This window comes from Ananas comosus, linkage group 5 (assembly GCF_001540865.1).
Source record: "Ananas comosus cultivar F153 linkage group 5, ASM154086v1, whole genome shotgun sequence".
Taxonomy (NCBI): Eukaryota; Viridiplantae; Streptophyta; class Magnoliopsida; order Poales; family Bromeliaceae; genus Ananas; species Ananas comosus.
Genome location: NC_033625.1, coordinates 1,051,343 through 1,076,139, shown reverse-complemented (window position 1 = coordinate 1,076,139; position 24,797 = coordinate 1,051,343). Strand labels below are relative to the sequence as shown.

The 24,797-nt window shown below is 37.6% G+C and overlaps 3 protein-coding genes and 1 long non-coding RNA gene across 4 annotated transcripts; 2 read left to right on the top strand and 2 right to left on the bottom strand.

Moving 5' to 3' along the window:
* LOC109710017 (cytochrome P450 90D2-like) lies at window positions 1,249-5,692 on the top strand. The gene is made up of 8 exons (XM_020232430.1): window positions 1,249-2,196; window positions 2,633-2,957; window positions 3,647-3,796; window positions 3,906-4,154; window positions 4,328-4,417; window positions 4,503-4,688; window positions 5,151-5,278; window positions 5,485-5,692. The coding sequence occupies exons 1-8, from the start codon at window positions 1,952-1,954 to the stop codon at window positions 5,570-5,572; spliced, it is 1,461 nt and encodes a 486-aa protein (XP_020088019.1). The 5' UTR covers window positions 1,249-1,951; the 3' UTR covers window positions 5,573-5,692.
* Window positions 7,282-11,630, bottom strand: LOC109709931 (APOBEC1 complementation factor-like). The gene is given in 10 exon segments (XM_020232312.1): window positions 7,282-7,669; window positions 8,120-8,187; window positions 8,299-8,456; window positions 8,587-8,728; window positions 8,730-8,857; window positions 8,926-9,096; window positions 9,351-9,491; window positions 9,786-9,902; window positions 9,995-10,321; window positions 11,486-11,630. Coding segments are annotated over 7 exon segments (1,005 nt in total). The 5' UTR covers window positions 10,295-10,321; window positions 11,486-11,630; the 3' UTR covers window positions 7,282-7,669; window positions 8,120-8,187; window positions 8,299-8,450.
* LOC109711071 (tetraspanin-2) lies at window positions 12,295-14,383 on the bottom strand. The gene is made up of 2 exons (XM_020233969.1): window positions 13,750-14,383; window positions 12,295-12,822 (listed from the first exon to the last, which is right to left on the bottom strand). The coding sequence occupies exons 1-2, from the start codon at window positions 14,251-14,253 to the stop codon at window positions 12,511-12,513; spliced, it is 816 nt and encodes a 271-aa protein (XP_020089558.1). The 5' UTR covers window positions 14,254-14,383; the 3' UTR covers window positions 12,295-12,510.
* LOC109710003 lies at window positions 17,635-20,666 on the top strand. Its single transcript, XR_002216261.1, has 3 exons — window positions 17,635-17,798; window positions 20,137-20,170; window positions 20,293-20,666. It is a non-coding gene; the product is annotated as an uncharacterized LOC109710003 (long non-coding RNA).

Genomic DNA, 24,797 nt, shown 5'->3' with positions numbered 1-24,797 from the left:
TTAGATATTTTAAAGAACTAAATTCAAAATAATTAGATCAAACCTGCAAAAAGTCAAGTTCGGGTTAGGGACTGACGGGTCAGATTGAATTTGCTTAGGTCTATCATCAATGACTATTTAAGTACTGATATCATGTTATTCTCTTTTTCGGTACTATCGCCTTTTTCATCAATTAAGCATCATATTCTCCATTGCTCATTTCTGAAAAGAAATGCAGGATTTCCATTTTTTGGAAACCACCACGAGTTATCATTTATAAAGAGGGGATTAGGGATAACAAGGTTATACTAAAACGCTCTTGTGTTCAAAGAGAAGATCATGTTCCTGAATCTTTAATTAGAGGTGTACACAAACTTAAGATGCCAATGACTTCAACGCAATTCCTTTTCCAAATAATTAGAGCACTCCAAGCTCCTCCTCATTGATCCTCCTTCAAATTCATTACTAGTTCTCTCTAATTATGCACAGTAATTAACCACTCATTTGGTAATAATTAAATGGTATAACTTTGTAGTGTCAAAATTTGGGCATATTTTTTGACATAATTGATGGGAATTAATGTGGAGATGACCCCACAACAAATTCTCAAAAGATTACTCTTTCAACGGTGCGTAGTAAATATTCTTAGCTTTTTACAACCAAGCATCAAAAGCATCTACAAAATATGCCCAGAAAAATCAAATTAAGAGTAACTTTTTAAGTAATTAGCAATAGTCTCTGAAATTTGGTATAATGAGAAAGATTTTTGTGAGCAAATAACTCTAGGAATGTACACCTGAAAGGGAAAGGAACTTTTTTTTTTAAAAAAAAAGAAGATAAAACTTAGTTTAGTGTATAATTAAGAGGTGAAGCAATAGCTTTTTGAAAAAGATGTTTTAGGTTAGGTAATCCCACGCAAGTAGGATCATTAATGGGGTAATAATGAGCACTTCATGCGCTGTAATATACAATTAATTACTATGCAAAAGCAAAATATATAAAGTGGGAAAAGGGAAAGCTTTAGGATTCTAAATTAGCCCACCTGGCTAATAAAGGCTTGCCATAAAGAAAACGGGCCCATCAAATTAAGATACTAATAAGTGTAGAACGAAAAAGGCACGTTAGAAAGATACAATTCATCTATCTAATAATAAAATTGGTCATAATTAATTGGTAATTTTTTATATTATATCCTCAAATTAAATTGATATTATTATTTACAGAATAGATACAATGCGTCTAATTAAAGGCGTGTTAGAAAGATACAATTCATCTATCTAATATAAAATTGGTCATAATTAATTGGTAATTTATTATATTATATCCTCAAATTAAGTTGATATTATTATTTACAGAATAGATACAATGCATCTAATTAGCAAGATTCTCACAAAGCAAAAATATTCTTAAAATTATTAATTCCCTAATCAATTGCTACAGAGAGAGAAATTAAGAGGGGCTTTTTGCATTCCGCAGTACCTTGAATTCCCCAAAAAGTGACAGTTCATCGATCTACTGTGCTAATTGATATCCAAACTTTTTAAAGTTAATTTTTATTATTTATAAAATTATTGGATTGTTGCTACGTCAACAAAAAAAATTTAAAGAAAAAACTGAAGAGAATTTTTGATGATGATGATGATGATGATGATGATGGGAGGTGGGTAGGGTAAATTTAAGAAACGAGCCTCACATGTGCGCACGAGTGAAGAGCCGCGTTTGCTCGAGACACTCAAAAGAGAACAAATTAAAGAAGGTCCAAACGAGTGAAGGGCACGGTACAATCATACATATATATATGTGGGCACTTTATATGCTACCATATTTTGTATTTATTGCCCAACCCACTCTTCATACGGCTCTTTGTTTCCTTAATTTGCCCTACTCAAACATGAACATAATTCACGCCACCTCTCCCCGTCCCCTTCTCTCTCTCTATCTCTCTCTCTCTAGCATGATATGAGCATTTGGGATGTTGTTGTTGATGATGATGACGATGATGATGATGTGGGTGGGCATAGGAGAGCTCGTGATAACAATAGTTGTAGTGTTCATCCTTTCAAAGAGTTATTTGAAGCTAAAGAGAAGGAGAGAGTCGAGGAGAGGCCGAGTCCCACAAGGCACTCTCGGGTGGCCGCTCGTTGGCGAGACGCTTGAGTTCGTCTCATGCGCCTACTCCCCTCGCCCCGAGAGCTTCATGGAGAAGCGGCGTCTATTGTAAGTGCCTTTTGAGTCTGCTATAAAAACTTCAGTGTTGCTTGATAAAGTGCGATCTGTTCCTAAGAAACTGTTTCTTTTTCATGATGGATTCAGAGGCACCTAAGTTGAAAGGCTTCTCTTTAATCTGCTTCCAGAGGTGGCAAAAATATTATATTTTACTTTTGCTGAAAACAAAAATAATAATCTGGTGAAATAAGTTTATGGCACGAAAATCTAGACTTTTGGTTTGAGACTACTTCAGCATAAATTTGTAAAATTAGGCCTAAGCGTTACTATACTACACTATTGTTAGTACTATATATGTATGAACAATTTCTGGCTAAATATCTCTCTACATATCTTTTTTAATGATAACCAATTAATCTATATATTTGTTATATGTATATATATATATATATATGTTCAAATACATATGTTTGAGGTGAACGTGTAGGTATGGGAAGGTATTCAAGTCTCACATATTCGGCAGCGCGACTATCGTGTCGACGGACCCCGAAATCAATCGGTTTGTTCTGCACAGCGACGCAAAGGCGTTCGTGCCGTGTTACCCGAAATCCCTCACAGAACTGATGGGGAAATCCTCCATCTTATCCATCAATGGCAACCTCCAAAGGAGAGTTCACGGGCTTATCGGCGCGTTTTTAAAGTCTCCACAGCTGAAGGGGCAGATCACCGCCGACCTGCACCGCTACGTCGAGGCGGCCATGGACGGTTGGAAGGATGATCAGCTTATCTACATTCAAGATGAAGCAAAACTGGTTACTTCTTTATCCTTCTAGAGCTCTCTCTCTCTCTCTCTCTCTCTCTCTCTATATATATATATATATATATATATATATATATATATATACAAACTCACTATTAGCTTGTGGTATTAACTAAGAATTCACACCTGCGCACTGGTGTCACTAGGGGGCCTAATAATGGCCACTGTGGTTGGATTTAATGAGCTTCGAGGTGATATAAAGGTTGAGCCTACCTTTTAAGTGATCTCAACAGATAAAGCGTATTGAATCTGTTAAGTAATGCGAAACAAGCTTTAACCTTTAAACAGCTCTGTAAAATGATGTTTTTCAATATTAGATATTCAACAGTACTATCTAATCAATATTCATATGCATATGTACGCAGCAAATTAATCTTGTTGTGTGAGTGACACTGCCCATACTTTAATTTATAATGCCAAGAGGTTCGAAATTGTGATCATTAGGGTAATGATATTAATAGACATCTTGGATATTTGTATTGTTGGAAAAGCATATAGTTTGACTTGGTTACTTCATATGTACATGACTAAATTTAATGCATCTAATTTGTCGATAACAAATTAAGTTTCCAATACTCAGACCTAAAGTTGTGATACAAGTAGTTAAGAAGAGATGGAGCTCTAGCATACACAGGATATAGAATATGCTAATGTTGGTATGATATCTGCATGTGTAAGCAGATTGTGTTCCAAATACTAGTGAAAGGGTTGATTGGTCTTGAGCCAGGGGAGGAGATGCAATGCCTAAAGCAACAATTCAAAGAATTTATTGCAGGGTTGATGTCTCTGCCTATCAAGCTACCAGGGACTAGGCTTTATAGGTCACTAAAGGTAACTCCATTGTTAAATATTTCTACATCATTAATTAATTACATTCCTTGATTGTAGATCCATTCACTCAGATTCATTACTAACTTGGCAGAAGCATTTAAAATTTTAGGCTAAGAGGAGAATGGGAATGCTGATACAAAAGATCATCCAAGAGAAAAGGAAGAAGCAAAATGGTCCCGATACCGCGCGAGATGTTGTCGACGTCATGATCAACGAAGATAGAGAACAATTGACCGACGATCTGATATCAGATAACATGATCGACTTGATGATACCGGCTGAGGACTCCGTTCCCGTTCTTATCACGCTAGCAATCAAGTACCTCACTGAATGTCCTCTTGCTCTCAATAAACTAGAGGTAATACAATATACAAATAATTAGAAAAGAAGCATAAGGAAATGTATTGTCACGGGCTAAAATATATAGTTAATTATTAATGTATCTTATAATGAAAAAGTTAACAATCATATGCATATAAGAAAACATGAAATGCTGCAAATTCAAGTATAGAGTCTAATCTTTTTTATCAGGAAGAAAATATGCAACTGAAGAGTTCCAAATTGGCGCTTGGAGAGCCATTGCAGTGGACGGATTACACGTCCTTAACATTCACACAACATGTTAGTATCTCCAAATTCTAGAACACTGAAAGTTTACTGTTTAATAAATCAAGTAGTGGTAAATAACACGAACAATACATAACAGGTGATAACGGAGACGCTGCGGATGGGGAACATCATCAGCGGCATCATGCGCAAGGCGGTGAAGGACATTGAGATCAAAGGGCACTTCATCCCGAAGGATTGGTGCGTTTTCGCCTACTTCCGGTCGGTACACCTCGACGACGAACTCTATGAGGAGCCCTACCAGTTCAATCCGTGGAGGTGGAAGGTACATAGCTGTAGCACGCACAAGAGAAACTTGTTTGCGCAACATGCGTGCATGCATGCATGAAAAGGGACCCTTAAAAAAGTTGTATTTTTACACATACATCCTTAGAAAACCCGATTCTCTGAAGAAACTCTTACAATATTTTTCACTAAAACTGTTTTCACATAGGGTGGCCAGGTATTCTTGTACATATATATATGATAAAACTTTTGAGAAAGATTGAAATAAAAGTTTTGATTCTGCATACAGTGATATCAATCAATCAATCAATCCAACTAGTTTGATAATATTGCAAGATTATATATATAATATATATATGTTTTATGCATATATTGTTATATGATTGATGTGGAATAATACTCTATCATGGTTTCTTATTATATATATCTTCCTTGTTGTGACCAAAAAAATAAAATAAATGAGAAATATATACTACGTACGTACAAATTATTTGAACTGCAGGACAAGGACATGAGCAGTATCTGTGGTGGGTTTACTCCTTTTGGAGGTGGGCAGAGGCTGTGCCCGGGACTGGACCTCGCCAGGCTGGAGGCCTCCATCTTTCTCCACCACCTGGTCACCACCTTCACGTACGTAAACCCGCACGTTTATAAAAAAAAAAAAAGAGAATTTGCATGCATGCATGCACGTGATACATGCCCATGCGTGATCGTTTTCTCCACTAATTGTCGCAATGATGGATGGGATGTATTTTTTTTTTATTTTATAATCATGAACGATCGATGATGATGCGTTGAGATGAGACCCTCATGCGATAGTTTGTGTTCGCATGCAGGTGGGTGGCAGAGGAGGACCAAATTGTAAATTTCCCAACGGTGAGGATGAAGGGAAGGTTGCCCATCAGGGTCAAAAGGAGGAGTTGAAGGTGGGTCCCACTGATCTGTACAACTATACCGTGATGTACAGGAATAAGTTGCACTTTGGTCCTTGTATTTTTTTTTTGTACCAAACTTTTCATTTTGGTTGCACTTTGGCCTTTTCAACTTTTGCATTTGAATTTTTTATCCATGAAGTCTCTCGAAAAGGAAAATTTCTAGAAAAAATTCTAAAATACAACGAGTATATTAATAACATGGTGTAACAAATTAATCAAAAATCTCCTTTTAGAGATATATGTCCCATCATGATTATAAAAAGATATTTTTATTGTACTTTTGTTTGAAAAGAAGAAATATAATTGACTTGTTATTAATGACGTAGTGCAAGTGTGATAGTGTAGAACTTCTCATCGAAAAGCCTTAACAACGTAGACCGCGTGGCAATCAAATTCAGGAGCAAATTGAAATTAAAGAAACTAAAGTGAGAATTGAACATAAAAGCTGGGGAGAGAGAAATGTGGCAACTCACCGTGATCTATAAAATAAGAATGTACAGAACTTAAATAAAGATCATTTTGATTCGATTATTCAATCTTTTAAAGTTTCGATTTTATTATCTAAATTTTTTAATTGTTCAATTTAAGTTATTTCGATTTAATGTCGAAAAATTATTAATATGTTATGCAGCAAAATCAAGATTTCTAAAAAGCAACCGGATCAAAATGAATAATACTTTTTTTTTTTAATTTTGAGAGATAGGTAGCATGCTAGAAATGTAAATCAACTAAAATTCGAACCGGTGATCTTGGATATCAACCATCAAGTTTTTTGTCACTTGCAATAGTGAAGGTCGGTAAAATAAATAATAGTTGAAGTAAATTCTATGCAATGTTACCAACCGTCCCTAGAGCAAGTGACAAAGGGTTTGATGGTTGGTATCCGAGACACAAATTCGAATCCTAATTGATTCACATTTTTAACTAAATTTATTTCTAAATAAAATAAACAAAGCAGATAGCATGCTAACTTTACCTTTCTCTCAGAAAAAAAAAAAAAAAGTTCTATGCAATGTTACTTGACTACATAAGAAAGGCAAATTAAGTAGAACACATATAGCACTGCAGAGAGACACAGACGGGGTTCCCAACCACCAACAAACAAATTAAATTGGGTGGGGTCGAGAGTGCACAGTTTGTGTCGTTTGACTAGGGAAAGCTAGTTTTCACTTTTGAGCAGTGTGGGTTTTAGGGTTTGGGGGTTTTTTTGCAGGTCGTAGAGAAAAAGGCTATAGAGGGGGGCAGTGGAAAGCTTTAGGGTTTACTGCTGATGTCCGTATTGTGGTGGACATATGAACAGGATGCAGAGCTAATGCAGATGCCCAGAAACATCTCAACAGTTATTGCTCTCCTTTCTTGTCTAGTTATGACTAATGCAGATTCTTGGATCTCCCCTACAAAACGGCGTCCTTCCCCAAGAAAAGGGGGAGAAAACAAAGGATGTTGCTTTACAACCATTTAATGATCAGTACATAATTTTATTGTGATAGATAAAGAGGAAGTATATCCAAGAACTTCAACGAATCATTAGCTTTTGATCCGGATAAATTCGAATATTCATATGTTTCACAGTTTCAGAAGCCTATCATGTGGCATCATGCAATAATCCGACCACAAAGTTCATTCCGCGCTTCTGGCAAGGCCAATGATATTAACAGGTAATTCAGTAGATTTGATCAAACTCAAACAAATGCATGATAACTGAATTTGATGTGTCTCTGCATCAGTAATCAAAGCTTTGTTAATATCATCATTCTCATAATCGTATTTCATTTTGCAACAAACAACATACGGGGGGAATTGAACAACACCGACAAGCAACTGAGTAATTTTGCTAGGAATGGAATTACTTCTTCCAGGACAGTTTTTCCAAAAAGTAGAATGTCAGGAACAGACTACAGTTCTCTTGCTTACATATCTTCATCAGGCTGCACATGTTTTAGAGGACACAACAAAGAAGGTTTTGGAAAGCATACAATTTTACCGGAGTATTCAGTAGGGCCGATATCTTCCCCCACGTCTATTATCACTTCTACTCCTATTAACTCCTCGCTGCTGTGGGGCGGCCGCAGGTTGTCCAGGTTGCCTGAACAAAGCAAATAGAAAAGATCAGAGATGAATCCTTGCAGCTCTGCTATTAGAACTCAGAATTTAGGGCCTGTTAGCCCTAAGCTTACAGATTAGCTTCTTTACTCTGAAGAAAAGTAGACTTTGAACGCTTGCCAAAATTATTTAAAGCTTTTGTTCTGGTAGGAAACTAAGCTAAAATCGCATGGAGTTTATGCTGTGGTGAGAAGCTGCTTGGAGGATTTTTCTTTCATCTAAAAGAAAAAAAAAAAAAATTCTTTTCTTTCAACAGCTCTACATGAGAAGCACTAATCAAAACCTTCAGGAAGGCCGGAACAGGCCCTTTGCCTTTTATAAGGCTATAACCAAAGAAGTTCCACTAGCTTTGGAAATGATCTAATCACAAATTGCAAATTGCAACATGCAATTAGGGTAGGTACAGGACGCAGATGAAACTCAGAAGACATACACAAGCCGCCCGTCGGGTAACATCGAAGGTACCATCAAGCCAGGAGTTCTCCTTCCGCAAATCACAGGCTGAAAAGTATAAAAAGCAAAATAAAACCTCACCATGTTGAAAGTGCGCAAGCTCCATTTTTGTCTCATGATGTTGAAACATATTAAAGAACAGAGAGGGGTGAGCCGTACATAAGCTGCAGGAATCGCACCATATGCACCCGGCATAACACCATATCCAAAAGGAGAATAACTTGGTAATGGTAACAAACCAACCCTTTTGTAATTATCTACTGCCTTATCTTTCTTCTCAGCTGAAGGCCTGGCTATGGAGCAATCCAGAACTAGACCTAACAATATACATAATACACAAAGTAAATCAGATTATTATCAGTATTTTTTTGAGAAAAATTATTATCAGTATTATTTTTTAAAAAAAGCACATAGAAATGTAGTGCCAATGAAGCAGTAGCATGCTACCTTCCTCTCAAAAAAAAGAAGAAGAAATGTAGTGCCAAGTAGTGAGCAGAAACTGCAGAAATCATCATCAAGTTCGTATCTCTCTGTGTTCCTGAGAGCTCTCATGGCCATCCATCGCCCTTCAAAATGTACAAAAGGCACATCTCTTTTCACGCCCAGTTTTGGCAGGAGGGAGCACCACTCCTGTAATTTGTCCATTGTGTTCAAACAGCTTTTTCAGCTGTTCTTTGGTCACATTCGCTGGCAAGTTCTTTATGTAGAGTGTTTTCACCTATATGAAAGCCAACAGTAAGCATTTGCACTTGCAAAAGAAGTCAATGGAATAGAAGTAAAAGATACCTGAGAAGCAGAAGAAGATTCACCACACTTTGGCTCTGCCCAGCCCACTATAGGAGCATTAGAATCCAACTTGAATTCTGGAGTAGACATCTTCTCTCTCGAGTATTCGGCACAAGCATGATTATAGTATTCAACGAAAGCAAAACCACAATTATAACTGGAGTTCCTGACCTGTTAACAATTACACCAAAGAAAAATGTAGTGGGAAGCCCAACCACCCTAAAGCCAGAAATAGCTAATTGAAATGAAAAAGATTAGTATTTCTTTGTTCTCCAATCAACCCGATTGATTAAAATTGGACTTACCGTCTAGCGGATTTGAAGGATTCATTTATCCTTTCTCTAATTAACAGCTTGAAGTATGCTAAACTTGTATCATAACTCGACACAGTGCATGTGAGCTCAGGGAGGAAAAGGGATGCATACCTCCTTTAAGTTGACTTTAATTACTCCAGGACCAACCTTTTCCACTGCTCTCCTCATGTCACCCTCTGACCAGCGACAAGGGACATTACCAATGAACAACTTGTTCTTCGCATGAGAAGTTGAACATTTTACCTTCCTTCCCTACAACAATGGACGTCGCCGAAATTGTTAGAACTTCTAGTGATAAACAAGAATGCAAATAACATTAAGTTCAAGAAACCAAACTAATGATAAAGAAGTAACAATGACTCAAGAAAAGAGTACAACTACTACCATTTTGAATTTCTCACAAGTTTTATATTAGACCTAGTCGTTTTCAAAAATGAAGAAACTTACATATCAAACTGTCAGATTAAGACCTCATACTTTTTATCAAATGTTATATCATGTTATGAAAGTTTCACATGTCTGTCCATAAAACGTTGAGTAACCAACCTTTAGTTCATTATTGTTCAGTTCCTTGATGGCCTTTGTAGCTAACTCCTTGGTTCTAAAAGTAACGAAGGCATAAGCCTTCTTCTCAGATGAGTACATGTTTGTCATCAACCTAACCTGTTGTCACCACAACAAAAATTTCACGTCTATTTGAAAAAGCAGCAGGAAAATGGGATGGTGCCAATAAAAAAGCACAAAACAAGGCCTACCGTGGTGACTTTCCCCACAGATTGACAAAAGCGCTTCACATCTTCTTCAGACGCCTTGGAAATGCCACCAATAAAAACCTCAGATCCATGAGGAGGAAGAGCAAGAAGCTCAGCCTGCTTATCACTATCATCCTCATCCTCACCCTCATGAGCATCTTTCATATTATCATCACCAGCATGGCCTTTTCCATCAGCAGCCGCATTTTCTTCTTGCGCAGCCTCCTCCTCCTCAGCTTCCTCTTCTTCCTCCGCTTCTATCTCTTCCTCGACTTCTTCATATTCAACCTCCTCTTCCTCCATCAGGTCCTTATTTTCATCGTGATGCACCTGTTCGTTAGATGCTGACTCAGCAATTTCAGGAGGCTTTTCGGGCTCAGTGGGCTTAGAATCAGCGGCCTTGGCTGTTGTTCTTGGCATTTTCTACAGCTTAACAGGCTTACAAGGTGACTGTGATGAAGCACAGGAACCAGAAGCATTTTGGGAGAACAAAAGTATTTTCGGTGTGCGAGGAGGAAAAAATTGAAAAGCCAGCAAGAGTTGCAAAATAAGGACATCAATTCAAATTCTGCCATAATGGATCAGATGGAAGTTCAATTCAAATGATTATGTGTGGCGATACACGATAACAGAATCAATCAGGCGGAATTGAACAGGAAGGGCTTCCGATCCGCAAGAAAATGATATTCATCAGAGGTAAAATAAACAAGAAAAGTGTTTTCCACAAAATAGATCTCCATTTGAAGCGAAAACTATGTCACTGCTTGTTGATTGCATGCTACTCTAGTTCCAGCACAAGGAAACAAACGAAAAACAAATGAAGAAAAGGGCAATAGTATGAGAAACCACAAAAAGAACAATAGAATGATTAAGCATAATTCACCGGCATTAAGACAAAAAAGAGGCACCATAAACAGATGTAGGAATGCACAGGAAAAAAGAATTACACAGCATTGCAATATTGCACTTCTAACAAGATCGCATAATCCAAAGAACAAAAAAGAAAGATCTGCTACGCTACCGCTGTAATTGGTTGCAGGTTGAGAAGGCCCTATAGTAATTTTTGGGTAGAATAAAACAAGATATTTCAAAGTGTCTGCATAAACACTATCAAACAGAACACAGTTTTACGTACTTTACACGAAAAACACTTCTTTTTTTCATTTTTCGGGGATTTCTTTTTCATCAGTCTCTTCATTTTTCTTTTCAAGCAAAGCACACGAATATAAGAATGTTCCAAAAGAATCAACCATTTTTCACAACCAACTATCAACTGATAATCATCAACCCAACAGGAATTAATCTCAAATTTCTACTACTCCGATGCATTTCTACAATCCAAAGGCTCAACACAACATATGATTCACCTCTCCACATTAAAATCAAGAGGAAAAAAAAAAAAAGGAAAAAGGGGGCAAAAATCGGAATAATTGTTTAGGGAGCGACGAATGCCGAAAAAAGATCGAGTAAAGGGAGATTAAATTAATAAATTACCGGAAATTTGGCTCGAGAGGGGAGGGTTCCCGCCCCCAAAATCCTAGGGGGCGACTCAATGGTCGATTCGATGCGCTTTCGAGAGACGAAGAGAGTGAGAGAAAGAGAGTTCGAGTAAACGGAAATGGCGCTTTGCTTTCGACTATTTTCGTTTTCCCGAATTACCCCTGGGCTTGGGGGTAGCACCGTCCGTATATAGGCCTATATCAGAATCTCATGGGCCGGCCCAGTGTATCCGCGTTCGATGAGATGGTCTGATCCACCGTCCACACGTGCCGCGCTCGCATTTTAAAGCGGTTATGGACGATGGATCCAACCGCAGTGGCTCGGGCCAGTAGATGCCGTAGCAGTATATGTGAAGGGCCTATTAGAGTGACCCAAATATCTGATGGGCAGCGGTTAGCTGGACTGGGCCGTCGAGATGAACAATTTCAAGGGCCCAATTCATTGCGGGTCTAATAGTAGTATGGTAAGGTTTTGGTTAGTTAGTGTGATTAGTGGCCTGATTAAGATCGTGTTAGTCTCTATTTTTTTCTCCTTTTTTTTAAAAAAGAAAATAGCATGCTAATTGTTTTGTTAAATGAACTTAAGTAAAAATATAAAATAATTAAATCTTAAATTTGAAATCTCAAATACCAACCATCATGTATGTCCTTTCTCACTTACGTCTGTTAATCATTATTTCAGCCCAAAAAAGAAAAAAAAAATCTAAAACTTATATGCTCTAATGAAAAATATGAAATGAGAGTAATATATCTATTCACTCTAACAGAAGAATCACCGCGGGATAAACGGTCAACGGTAAGAAATTGAAACAAGAAGCATCTGAAAGTTGTAATAAGTCCCAAAATGTTTGCCATAATATACAGACGTTGCATACAAAAGATCTCTCAAGATAGAGATGTAGTGAACAAAACTACAAATTAACCTGACAGAAAAGGAGGAACCGAGAGTTGAGTGAATAGATATGCTCTTTTCTTTCTTAAGTTTTTCGTATATTATCACCCCACAAATTAGAGGGATTCTTAGACAAAGCCCTGCTTGTAGCGGCGGAAGAGGTCCTCGGTCTGTGCGTTCTTGAATGCGCTGCAGCCGATCACGTAGACGAAGATGAGGGCGACAGCGGCGACGATGAGCGCCACGTTTGCTTTGCGCCACTCCTCGCGCAGGTTGCCCAGCATGCCGGCCTTGCATGCCTCGCAGCCATAGCACAACTGGCTCTGGTCGTTGCTCCATGCCGCGCAATCCTGGTCCGCCCCCGCGTTGCTCGGGTTCACCCACACCGTCGGGTTCACATACATGTACCCGCATGCCGTCGGCGGCTTGCAGCAACCGGACTGCACCGCAACAAGTAAGAGTAACTAAGAATTGTACTGAAATGATGCGATCATGCATGAGGTTAATTTGCAGCTCTGATCTCAAATTGGCAGCAACATCAATGTTATTCATATATGCTGTTAAACAGGTTAGATTGAGGATGCACCATGAGTCCCCCAAATTTTGTCACCGTAGCTTCTCGGGTGGGTCTCAATCATTAAATCATTACAATTGAACCCTAGATTTCTATGTTGTGCTAATCTAGAAGTTCTCTATAGAATTTTCTATATATCTTTGGGAAATTCATGCAAGTGAATTTTAGACGGACTCCCTTGTTTGTGGTTGATATTGGCTAGACAATGGTTACATGAACATTCCAACATACTGTAAACAAATACAACTATATTTTTGTATTTTTCGATGCAAAAACACAAGTAAAAATTTGAATGCCCAAATATTCGGGATCCAGTTGTACTAATTTAGAGGTCGACATGGAGGAAGAGTCTACACTAGGATTCACTATGGACAAAAGAAGTCAATTATCTGCGATCCATTGTAAATTATCCAAAAATTAATCTTACTACATCCGCTCCCAGAAACATATAAAAAGAGAATAATAATCTGAACCAAAGTGTTGCCAGTTTTGGAAGATGCGTGAATCCGTGATCTATATAATTCTTCTAAGAAAATTAAAATGCTGCACCTAGAAGTGAGAGTCATTGGCCACTTAAACATAAGCAGAGACCGAATATTTTGCCCCAGTAATTTCTATCCCCCCTATAAACTTGTCCATGCGACGACATGCATCATTCAAAGAAAAAAAAAAAGAAAAGAAAAGAAAAAAGCGCTCACTTCATGTCGGAGTTGACCAGTAGTCACCGACCCGAGCACAGTGGCAGAGGTTCGTAAATAACTCGAAATCGAAGCCTGATTAATTTAGCAGTCACCTGGAGGGGGGAGAGGTGGGATTGGGCGAATTGGTCGGCGGTGAGGTAGGGCGCGTCGCGACTCAGCCTCTGGCACACGCCGGACTCGCCGAGGCACGCCCGGATCCGCGCCCACCGACCGGGGTCGACCACGTACCCGCGGAGCCACGCGGAGAAGCCCCCGAGCCGATACTCGTCGTAGCCGCGCCCGGGGACGGGGACGGACCCGTCGGGGCGCGTGACGGCGAAGGCGAAGACGATGAGCACGAGGAGGAGGGCGATGAGCGCCGCCATGGCGAAGAGGTACGCGGCGAGGAGGCACTCGCGGCCCCAGTAGGCGCCGACGAAGCCGGCGAGGGAGACGAGGAGGATGAGGGTGCCGAGGATGATGAGGGGCCACCGCGCGAGGCGCAGGCACTCGGCGTCGGGCTTCGAGGCGAGCCAGATCCCGGCGCCGATGATGGGGATTGAGCAGAGGAGGGCCATGAAGTTGATGAACGCCGTGATGTTGTTGCTCACCGCCATGGATGGGGAGAGGAGGAGGAGGAGGAGGAGGAGGAGAGAGGTCGAGGAGGATGAGGGAGGGGAAAGGGGAATTTATGCCCTAAACTTTTTTACGGGTATTATTCGTTTCTTTTTCTCTCTTGCTGTTGCTTTCGATGGTTTCACACTCTACTCACTAAATTACTCTAAACAATGTACGAAGGGTGAGCATCGGCGGGTGGCGGGAACGTTTTGTGGACTTGGTGTTGTGGACCCGGCCTATAAAGTTACTACTCCTTTGGTGGTTGAGAATTTTAAAATTAGATATATAGTACATGTACAACAAGCACAAGAAATAATTCGAATCCTCCACATAATTTTCTTTATAATTTTAATAACAAATCTATATAATAATTTAAAGAGCATAAGCTAGTTAAACCTCTTTATATGATATATAACATTGTTAGTAGATTGATATAGAATTTTAAAATTATTAAATATAAAAATAAATAAATATCGTTCTCTGATAGTTTAAAATTTTAGAATACAATGGTTGTTTCAATGATATCAAAGCAGGATGTCCTGAGTTTAAATCACAACAGGCTCCTAATATATTAATTTTTTAAGTTTGAATCACGTTAGGTTCCTGATGTATTAATTTTCTTCCATTTAATTCAAGTCAAGTTATGTGAAAAAATCGTTATACTCTAAAAGCATACTCTCTCTCACGTCTGGATTCGAGACTAAAATAATCGCTGTACTCTGAAAACTTAAGCTGTCTGAGAAAAAATATATATATAGAGTAACAAAACTATAATCAATAGGAGGCAAATCTTGGTGTACCGTTTCCGGTTCGTGATGATGTGGTAGATCGTTACCTTCGTGCATTAGTTACTAATCACTATTGTTTGAGTAAGGTGGATTGACAAGGACGTTGACTGTTGGGTTATGATCTTCATGTGAACATTGATGCGACGTGATAGCGAATAAAATGACACTAGGAATAATATATCAGGATGAGTCTCAGCCGCGCAGTGACAGGCTCGAGCCATGTCCTACTCTGTGTAGCCCGTTTCGCTTTCATGGAACTGATGTGAGTTGGTTTGGGTCAGTCACGATCGAGCCCTTGATCGCTGGAACTTGATCCAGCTAAGTTGTTCTCCAAATTGCTCGGGCCCAACACCTGGGTCAGAACTGCTATCGATTCAACTCGAGCCTGAGAGTTACAGGCCTCTCTTTGTAGTGTTATTAACGCTTAACTGGGCCCGTTTTACAGCTGTTTGAATAGTTCATCAAAACTTGTTGATATCATTTATTGTAAGATATATGAAGTGGATTACTTTTTTTTTTCTGAATTATATAAGTGCTTATTATTTTTGGACTGGGTCTCGGACCTCGATCTCATGCGGACTAGGTCCATTGTTCTCCCCTACCAACCGAACATGAGAATCCAACAAGTAGTTGGCTACATATGTCCTCTTGCTCAATTGGCCTCTATATGCAAAAGTTAGGAGAGATTCCAAAGTATCCTGAACAACCAGATTTTTATTTTTTTTCTTCTTTTTTTCAATTATATCTTCACTAAAAAAGTAGTTTCATTAATGGGAGCAAGCCAGTCGCAAGCATGAGCCTGAGTGCATCCTGAAAAAGAAAAAACCTTTTATCGGACCATAAAATTTTCGTAGGACACAAATATGCAATGCCATTAGAAATGTGTCTGTATATATATATATGTATATATATATATATATAGAGAGAGAGAGAGAGAGAGAGAGAGAGAGAGAGAGAGAGAGAGAGAATTATACTGTGGATGTTTTTCTGTTGGCTGATTTATGGATGTGTATATCAATGAAATTGTAGAGAATTTGAATTGAGCGTTACAGTAACCAAATTTATAATTCTATTTACCAAAATTAGAGTAAGATCCCTTGATATATAGCATCTTTCATTTGGAGATTCCAATTAAGTTGCGAAAAGCCTAAGCAGTCTCTGAGTTAGATCCACCAAGAGTCAATCTGAATGCAAATGGATTCAGGTTAGTTGAGATTTCGTCTCGAATTGCTCCGAATGGAGCAGTATGTGGGATACGAAAAAAATAATTTGCTGCAAATTCGTTCCAATCCATTAAGAAGTAGAGCAAGAAGTGACAGACCTTTTCATTTATTTGATCACCGTAAAAAATCCGCCCTTGCTCCGAATAAAGCAGAAAGTGGGGGCAAAAACTAAAACAAAATTTAACTTGCCCTGAATCCATCCTGTCCTGCCAAGAAAACTGAGTGGTCGGCGGGGAGCCTCTTCCGCCCCTGGATTCGCCATGTTTGTATCCCTAAAACATCCAATAAGGTTTTGGGCTGTTCCGGGCCTAAACTTTGATAGGCGTACGCACGGGCCCCAATTTCAAAATTAAAGCCTACTGTAAGCTTGTTCCAAATGGACAAAGGCGAGACTACAAAACCCGGCCCATAACTTAGGGCCCTAGCGGCCCCTCGTACTCTCCATTATCGCATCCATCCTACTCTTGGGCTCTCCGTGGATCTCTTCTTCCTCCCGATTCTCCACCCTCTTCGTTCCAAAATCGAATCCATGGGGGATCAAAACCCTTGCCCCAGATCCTGTTCATCATCTCGCTTTGTGCTCTCACTTGTTTGTTGTAGTGTAATCTCTAATTTTAAAGCAATCAATTCTTGGATTAAAACTGTCATTTTTTTTTTTTTAATTTTCTGATATCTTGTGTTGTAATCATTTGCTACTGCTTTTAATTAGTAGTCGAATAAGGTTGAAGTTTTTTTGCCCATATATGTTAAATATTTAGCTATACATGATTTCTAGTGATCCTTCTTACCCAATCATATAAAATCCTGAATCAAATCATGAAACTCAATTTTCCCCGGTTCTTTTTTTTTTAAAAAAAATAATTTTGTAAGATTAGAGCGAGTTCGAAAATGATTGAATAGTCCCAGAAACANTTAGTTGAGATTTCGTCTCGAATTGCTCCGAATGGAGCAGTATGTGGGATACGAAAAAAATAATTTGCTGCAAATTCGTTCCAATCCATTAAGAAATAGAGCAAGAAGTGACAGACCTTTTCATTTATTCGATCACCGTAAAAAATCCGCCCTTGCGCCGAATAAAGCAGAAAGTGGGGGCAAAAACTAAAACAAAATTCAACTTGCCCTGAATCCATCCTGTCCCGCCAAGAAAACTGAGTGGTAGGTGGGGAGCCTCTTCCGCCCCTGGATTCGCCATGTTTGTATCCCTAATCCCATCCATTATGGTTTTGGGCTGTACTGGGCCTAAACTTTGAAAGGCGTACGCACGGGCCCCGATTTCCAAATTAAAGCGCACTTTAAGCATGATCGAAATGGACAAAGCCGAGACTACAAAACCCGGCCCATAACTTACGGCCCTTGAGGCTCCTCGTACTCTCCATTATCTCATCCATCCTACTCTTGGGCTCTCCATGGATCCTCTTCTTCCTCCCGATTCTCCACCCTCTTCGTTCCAAAATCGAATCCATGGGGGATCAAAACCCTAGCCCCAGATCCTGTTCATCATCTCGCTTTGTGGTCTCACTTGTTTGTTGTAGTGTAATCTCTAATTTTAAAGCAATCAATTCTTGGATTAAAACTGTCATTTTTTTTATTATTTTCTGATATCTTGTGTTGTAATCATTTGCTACTGCTTTTAATTAGTAGTTGAATAAGGTTGAAGTTTTTTTGCCCATATATGTTAAATATTTAGCTATACATGATTTCTAGTGATCCTTCTTACCCAATCATATAAAATCCTGAATCAAATCATGAAACTCAATTTTCCCCGGTTCTTTTTTTTTTTTTTTTAAATAATTTTGTACGATTAGAGCGAGTTCGAAAATGATTGAATAGTCCCAGAAACAATAGACTATATCTGATGGCATTCATGCTCTGAGTTATGTAAACATCTAACTTTGTCTCCTAATTTTGTGGGGACTATATGAATTGTAGGATGCAACAAATTGCTCCCAATTTGTTTGATTTATGTGCTATTCTCTACCAGAGAATGATTATTCTATCAATTTAATAATAGGAAAGCAAAATGTTACGTTTTTTAGGCATTACTATGTGCTATTTCTTTTCTGTGAACTTTTCTCAAAATTATGAAACTTTTGAACCTGCTTGTGATACTTGCTTATGATTGAACTTGTCTATACATGTTAGTTTCCTCATTAGTTGATGTTCGGACCAATAGAAGCTTCTTATCTTTTAATACGCCATCATCCGAATGTCTCATATTAGCACCCTGTAATTGCAGAATTTTGTAGTATCTTCTCTTTTTTGCATCAAATTATTTTACACAAAGTGTGGAATCTTCTCATAAAGTTTGATGCTTAGTTATATGGGAAAGGATATTAAAATGTGTACAACTGCAAAAGGAACAGACGAGAAATATCAGGGCTGAAATTATCCTACATTATATTTGGACTGATGTTGCAGGCAGGAAAGCCTCGACTGCTTGTATTTAATTCTCGAATCTTTTCATTGTCGCAACTTAGACATCAATACTTTGTTTGTACTTGTCCGCGTGGATTTTATATTTTATCCAGCCAAAACCTAGCTTTAGGATTTTGTCTTGTGAGAACTTGCCTTAATTTATGGTAGGTAAAACCTTAAACGGAGCTTTTCGGAACGTACCAGTTGACTTGCAGATTATAATCCACTTCTTTTCACATTCCTGCATCTGACAGCAAAAATTATATTGTGTTACAGAACACAAAAAAAATTATTTCTTCCTGTTAAACGGGAAATATATTAACGAGTAATTTGTTACTGTAAGCTTCTAAAGTTCTCATTCTGATTAATTGTGATGAAACTGTACTCTCTTTTCTTTTTTTTTTTTTCTAGATTAACCTTCGCCGTTGCATGAGGTGTCAACTATCTAAACTCGTTTTTGTCTCTACTTTGGCTAAGCTCATGTTTGATTCTATTCTTATCAATAAGATGGCCTCATTCAAAAGAGATTGTAAGCAAAGAATTTACTGAAGTAATAAAACTATCTTGATTTGCGGATTGTGTCGATCAAGAGCAAGACAAATGTAGTCTGTATGAACAATAAGCACTGACATGTCGTAATTCTTTGGATAAGAGGATGAGATCGACTCAATTTTCTAAACAATCGACTTCAGTAGCTAAGTTGCATATGTGGCTGCATCATCTGTAATAGAAGGATAAGGAGAACCAACCAAGAGTGCCTTCTCCTCCTTGGTAAGATGATAGGCTCTATCCTTGATGTATAGAACTCTTAAAAGAATACCCAAAAAAATAAAAACTCTTTTGTCATAATTTCTTATCTTCACTACTGGGTCCTGATTTGTGAAACCGATTTGATGACACTGAGCTCATAAAGGGCCAGTCCCTGTCCTTGGCCCTATATAAAAAATAAGACGGAGTAATGGACCACCATGGCGATAAGCTCCAAACAGTAGTTGAAGCGTCATCCTCATCCTTTTATTGTTATCGTCTTAAGCTCCATAATGTTGGAATTATAGATTCGTTATGGAGTGATGTTCATTATACGACGACGATCGCGTAACGTTAAGTTGTTTGCTGGTTCTTTTTAATTGTAGGAGGCCACAAGTATCTGCACTTTTCTGACCAACATATATCTGCATCTCTCTGATACTTCTTTAGAAAGACACTTACATGCTAGTTTTCTATCACTTTTTCATAATGCTTTGAAGGAATTTATTGAGATTGTCGGTCATGATCCTGTCCTTCCTGAATACTAAAGTAGAGGGAAAATTAATTGCAGTTGTTAGTAGCTAGGAATATTGGATAACAATTAAATATTCTGGCATCTCTATTGCATGAAATATTATAGTAATTAGTAAGTGCCCATTGCCCCAGCTTCTCCTTTGTGTAATTTTTCTCTTTTTTTTTTTTTTTGCAGAGAATTAAGTTCAAAGCTTCTGCTATGGCCGGAAGTAGGTGCTCTTTCTTGAAATTTTTACTTCTGCTGCACATAAAAAAAATGCTTTTAGATGTATTTTAATGAAAAAATATAAAATGTTTTTTGAAACAACTCTACTCAATTGTACTTCTACAGAAACTGCAGTGCGGTGAAACAAGAAAGTAAAACTTGCCTCCTAGCTCTTATTGAGTTGGGTTCTGCATAGTGGTATCTTGATGCATGGTGCATTTCTTGCAGAGTATGGTAGCAGGGAAAAAAAGAAAAAAAACCGTTACAACTAAAACAACAAGATACATGTGAAGCATCTCCTTGATGGTCCAGCGCAACGTTGTAGATGTAATAAGTTATGAAGATCCTCTTTTTAACAGCTCAAGATGGCATCGCCAATTAATAACACAAGAAATTGCCTTTCCTATAGTCGGGTTGTAATTTAAATTAATAGTATTGACAGTTGATAGAGATATTGTCTTTTGAATGATTATTTTATAATTCGAAGTCTTTCATTGCTGAATCTGACCCCTTACCTACAATTGCAATGTCCACCGTACTTGAACATCGCCGATGCTATTGTTGACGGTTTGTTCATATTTTGCATTGGAAAGTGAAATGGTGGTTAGGGTATCAATACCAACAAATTGTACATGGTGATGGTTAAATATGGTTTGTTGGTTGGTTCCTCCTATGGGGACCTTTCTTGTATCTCATTCCTTTTGTCAATTGTGAAGCTAATGCTTTGTATGAGTGCAAGGTTAAAAGGAAATGGTGGGCTAAGTACTATAATCCCTTAGTCCATACCCTTTTTTTTCTTTTCGGATAATTGTTACTTTTTGGTCATTGCTTATCTTTAGCTCATCAACACCACTAAAGGGTTAGGGATAAGAGCAAGGCGAGTACTCCAAACTCATGGAAAATGAAGTTAGCGTATAATCGATGTGAATGGAGTGGGTCAAATATGGTTGCTTGGATTTAATGAGGCGCTCTTATCCTATGCAACAGTTCATGTTCTATCCATACGTTTCCTTGAAATTGTTGTATTTTTTTTCCACGAAAATGGAACACGCATTGCACCGTTGCACTAAGTTCTCCTATTTCGTAACAAAAATAAAAATAAAAATATTAATATGGACACCCTCAAATGTCCTTTGAAAAAGCCTTTCATACAGCATGACATAAAAAGAAGCAATTGATTCACGCAATACAACCAGCATCCTTAGCCAGAGGAAATTATTCATTACTCGTAAAAATTAAAAAAGGAAATGGAGAAATTATTCATTACTCGTAAAAATAAAAAAAAGAAATGGAGAGAAAGAGAGAGAGAGAGAGAGAGAGAGAGAGAGAGAGTGGGCCTGTTCACTTACTCTTTTTGTGGGCCGTACAACTTAAAAAGTGAGCAGATAAAAAATCAGGGAAAGTAGGTTAAGAGTTTGATAGTTGATATTCGAGATATTAAGTTCGAAATCTAATTGTTTTATATTTCTAACTGAGTTTATTTTTTAAAAATGAAGGAAGCAAACAGTTTGTTACTTTTCTCTCACAACAAATAAAAAGAAAAAGAAACTTCTCAAGAAGAAGAGAGTAACCACTATGAGCCTTGAATTGAATAATAAATAATGATTCTATAAAAAAAGAAATTTGCAACTTATAAATATTTGTGATTACAGTTTATTTTTCATTTTGGAGTATATTTATGGCAACTCCTACTTCCTAAACTCAAATTAGATAAAAGAATGCCAAAAAAAAAAAAAAAGTAGGAATATCAGCATCATGAATCACAGAATCCTAATCCAATGAGCCATTATTAAGAATAATGAATCACAGAATCCTAATCCAATGAGCCATTATTGAGGATATAAAACACTAAGTAATGATTAAAGTGATGGTTGTTATGCATGTGGGGAAGTTAAGTTACATAAAATCATGTCGGTGCGTTCTCATGAACTTCGTCTCAACTGTTCAGAGAGAGAGACAGCTTAATTAATTACTTTCTCATGCATATGAACTTTTCATCTGCCTTAAGATTGAGGCAAAGGTTCAACTATGATTAATTAAGCATGTCATTATCTTTGGACTTGTTACTCCTAAGCCGATCTCTAATTGGACCCGTACGTATAGGTTATGACTAAGCCTGACTTATAGTTTCTGTTCGGAACATTGTAAATCAAATAAGCTTTTATGTGTTACAAGTGGATGTTCGAAGAATCTCTTTTACTTGTGATTAAGCACTTACAGAAAAGCTCTGATTAGTAGGCCAAACAAGATAGATACCACACATATTCTAGACATCGGAAAAATCTAATATTGAAACCAAATTAGAAGGTTGAGAACTTCAAAAAAAGAGAAAAAGAAAATGGTTTAATTAACCCTGATTGGATGTATGAACTAAATAATTTTGGGCAATTATGTAAATTCCGAAAAGCCAATCTTTATTCTCTATAAAAAGTAACATACAGCAACTAAAGACTACATGGCAAAAATGATAATTAAGATGTGTGATAAACCACACTCAACTACATTCTAGGATTAAAATAGTTATTTCTCTCTCTTGAGGAGATAAAATAAAATACAATTAATTTAGATTCTTTATTTATAAAGAAAGGCTTGGGGTCAAGAGAGATCAGTAGGAGGACCTTGAAAATTAGGCACCAATTAACCAAGGTCATCAAGGGAGTAAGTAGGTTCAACAATTAATCCAAAAAATAAAATAAATTAATAATAATTATTATAAATAATGAAGAGGAGTTAGTGCAGTGCTTCAGTTAGTTGGCTTGTCATTATCCATACAGTTTATGATTGCACTATCGATTATAGTTAATTGGATATAATAACTCACCAAAGCAACAAAGCCATGTACGCTTAGTCAATAAAAAATAAACTTAAACCTCATATCAAAAGCTGAGCTTATTCCATTAATTAGGATAGTACGTAGTTCTCTAGATAGATAAGGGTGTAGGTTGGATCCTTTTCCTTTTTTAATTTTTTTTCCATATTTATTTACTTGTTTTCTTCGTATAATTAACTTTATTTTTGCCATTATGTTGACCACGTTTCCTCCTATGATCCTAAATATTGATTAGCCTATATATATATATATATTGCAATAGCACGTGCATCCAAAAGTATCTATTATTCTACATCTTCGTGATTACATAGTTCGCATGCAGGATTATTACTTATTTTAGTATCATTGANTGATTACATAGTTCGCATGCAAGATTATTACTTATTTTAGTATCACTGACGTGTCTTGTTTTACTAACTCTAGTAGTAAAATAATATTATCGTTCTTTTTATTATTTTCTCCTCACATCTATGTGAAAAAAGGTAAACGGTACATGCCGAGAGTGCCCTTCCTTTTTGCGAGCTTCGATTTTAGTACGTGTTCTCAACTTTTCAATTATTGATCTCTATGTTATATTGAATTTTTTTTAGAGAGAAAGATAGCGCGCTACCTGCTTCATTCAGAAAATGTTATATTGAATTTAATTAGATGTCCTCTCCGTTAGCATCTAACTATATGTCACACGAGTAGAGAAGGAAAATGGTGAGATTGCAATGAATTGCAAAGGTTAAAAACCCAATTAATTACTAACAACTATAATGTAGCATTAGGACATTTTAAGTGTGCTACATTATCGAGCATGCGAAATGATATATAGTACTATGAAATCGAAAGATGCTAGCTTGTAGCATCCCCTCAATAGAGGTCTATCGAAATTGAGGTATATGGGCATGTGTCATTGTTCTCATTTCTTGCGGATTGAAGCAAAAACCCTAACTAATCACACTTGGATATTCCTCCTTATTTCCTCCACGCAATTGCATGTCTTTTAGCCCTTATCTTCAATTTCAATTATGTTCGATAGGTAAGTCGTCGTCGAGATTTCATGGCCTAAACAAGTCCACAATATTGCTTCTTAATTAATGATACTACCTAACTTGGTTTTATGTTTGGATTATTGAAAAAGCCAAACCATGTTCGCATCATCAATAGTGGAGGATTGATTTGTTAATTAGTGTGGTCCCAAGGCAATAATGTATTAATTTCTAAACATGATAATGAAGCTTAAACCACAAGCAATTGATATTGAATTGCTCCATATGTTCTACAAAAGAAAAAGGAAAAGGGTGTGCTAATTATAGCAAAAGGTAGTTTGGGGGGGCACTACAACAAAAACGGTCTATAGCGACACTTTTAAATGTAGGTACATGTCAAAAAAGTACTGCTAGCTAAAATTACCGACACTTTTAAAAAGTGTTGCTATATTGTCACGCCCGGGTACCAGCGGAAGCATATCCGGCACGTGCATAGACCCGCCATACACCTGCAGTATATAAGGCGTCTACGAGAAGCAAGTCGATAGGAAGTAAAACAAGAGAGTCCTATCCTGATATCAGAGCAAAGTACAAGTCGATATACAACGAGTATCCAATCCGAGTCAAAATCCAAAGTGTATACAAACCATGAACTCAGCAAAAAGGAGAAGTAACACTACTATAATCTCAACCCCGAAAGTAAATATACATCACGGGTGTACAAAAAGAATAGATACAATGGTGGTCTCTCTATATATATATGGACATCACCCTCGGCCGTAGCCCGAGTAGCAAGGTGATCGACTAGCACGCTCCTAGTAGTCCCT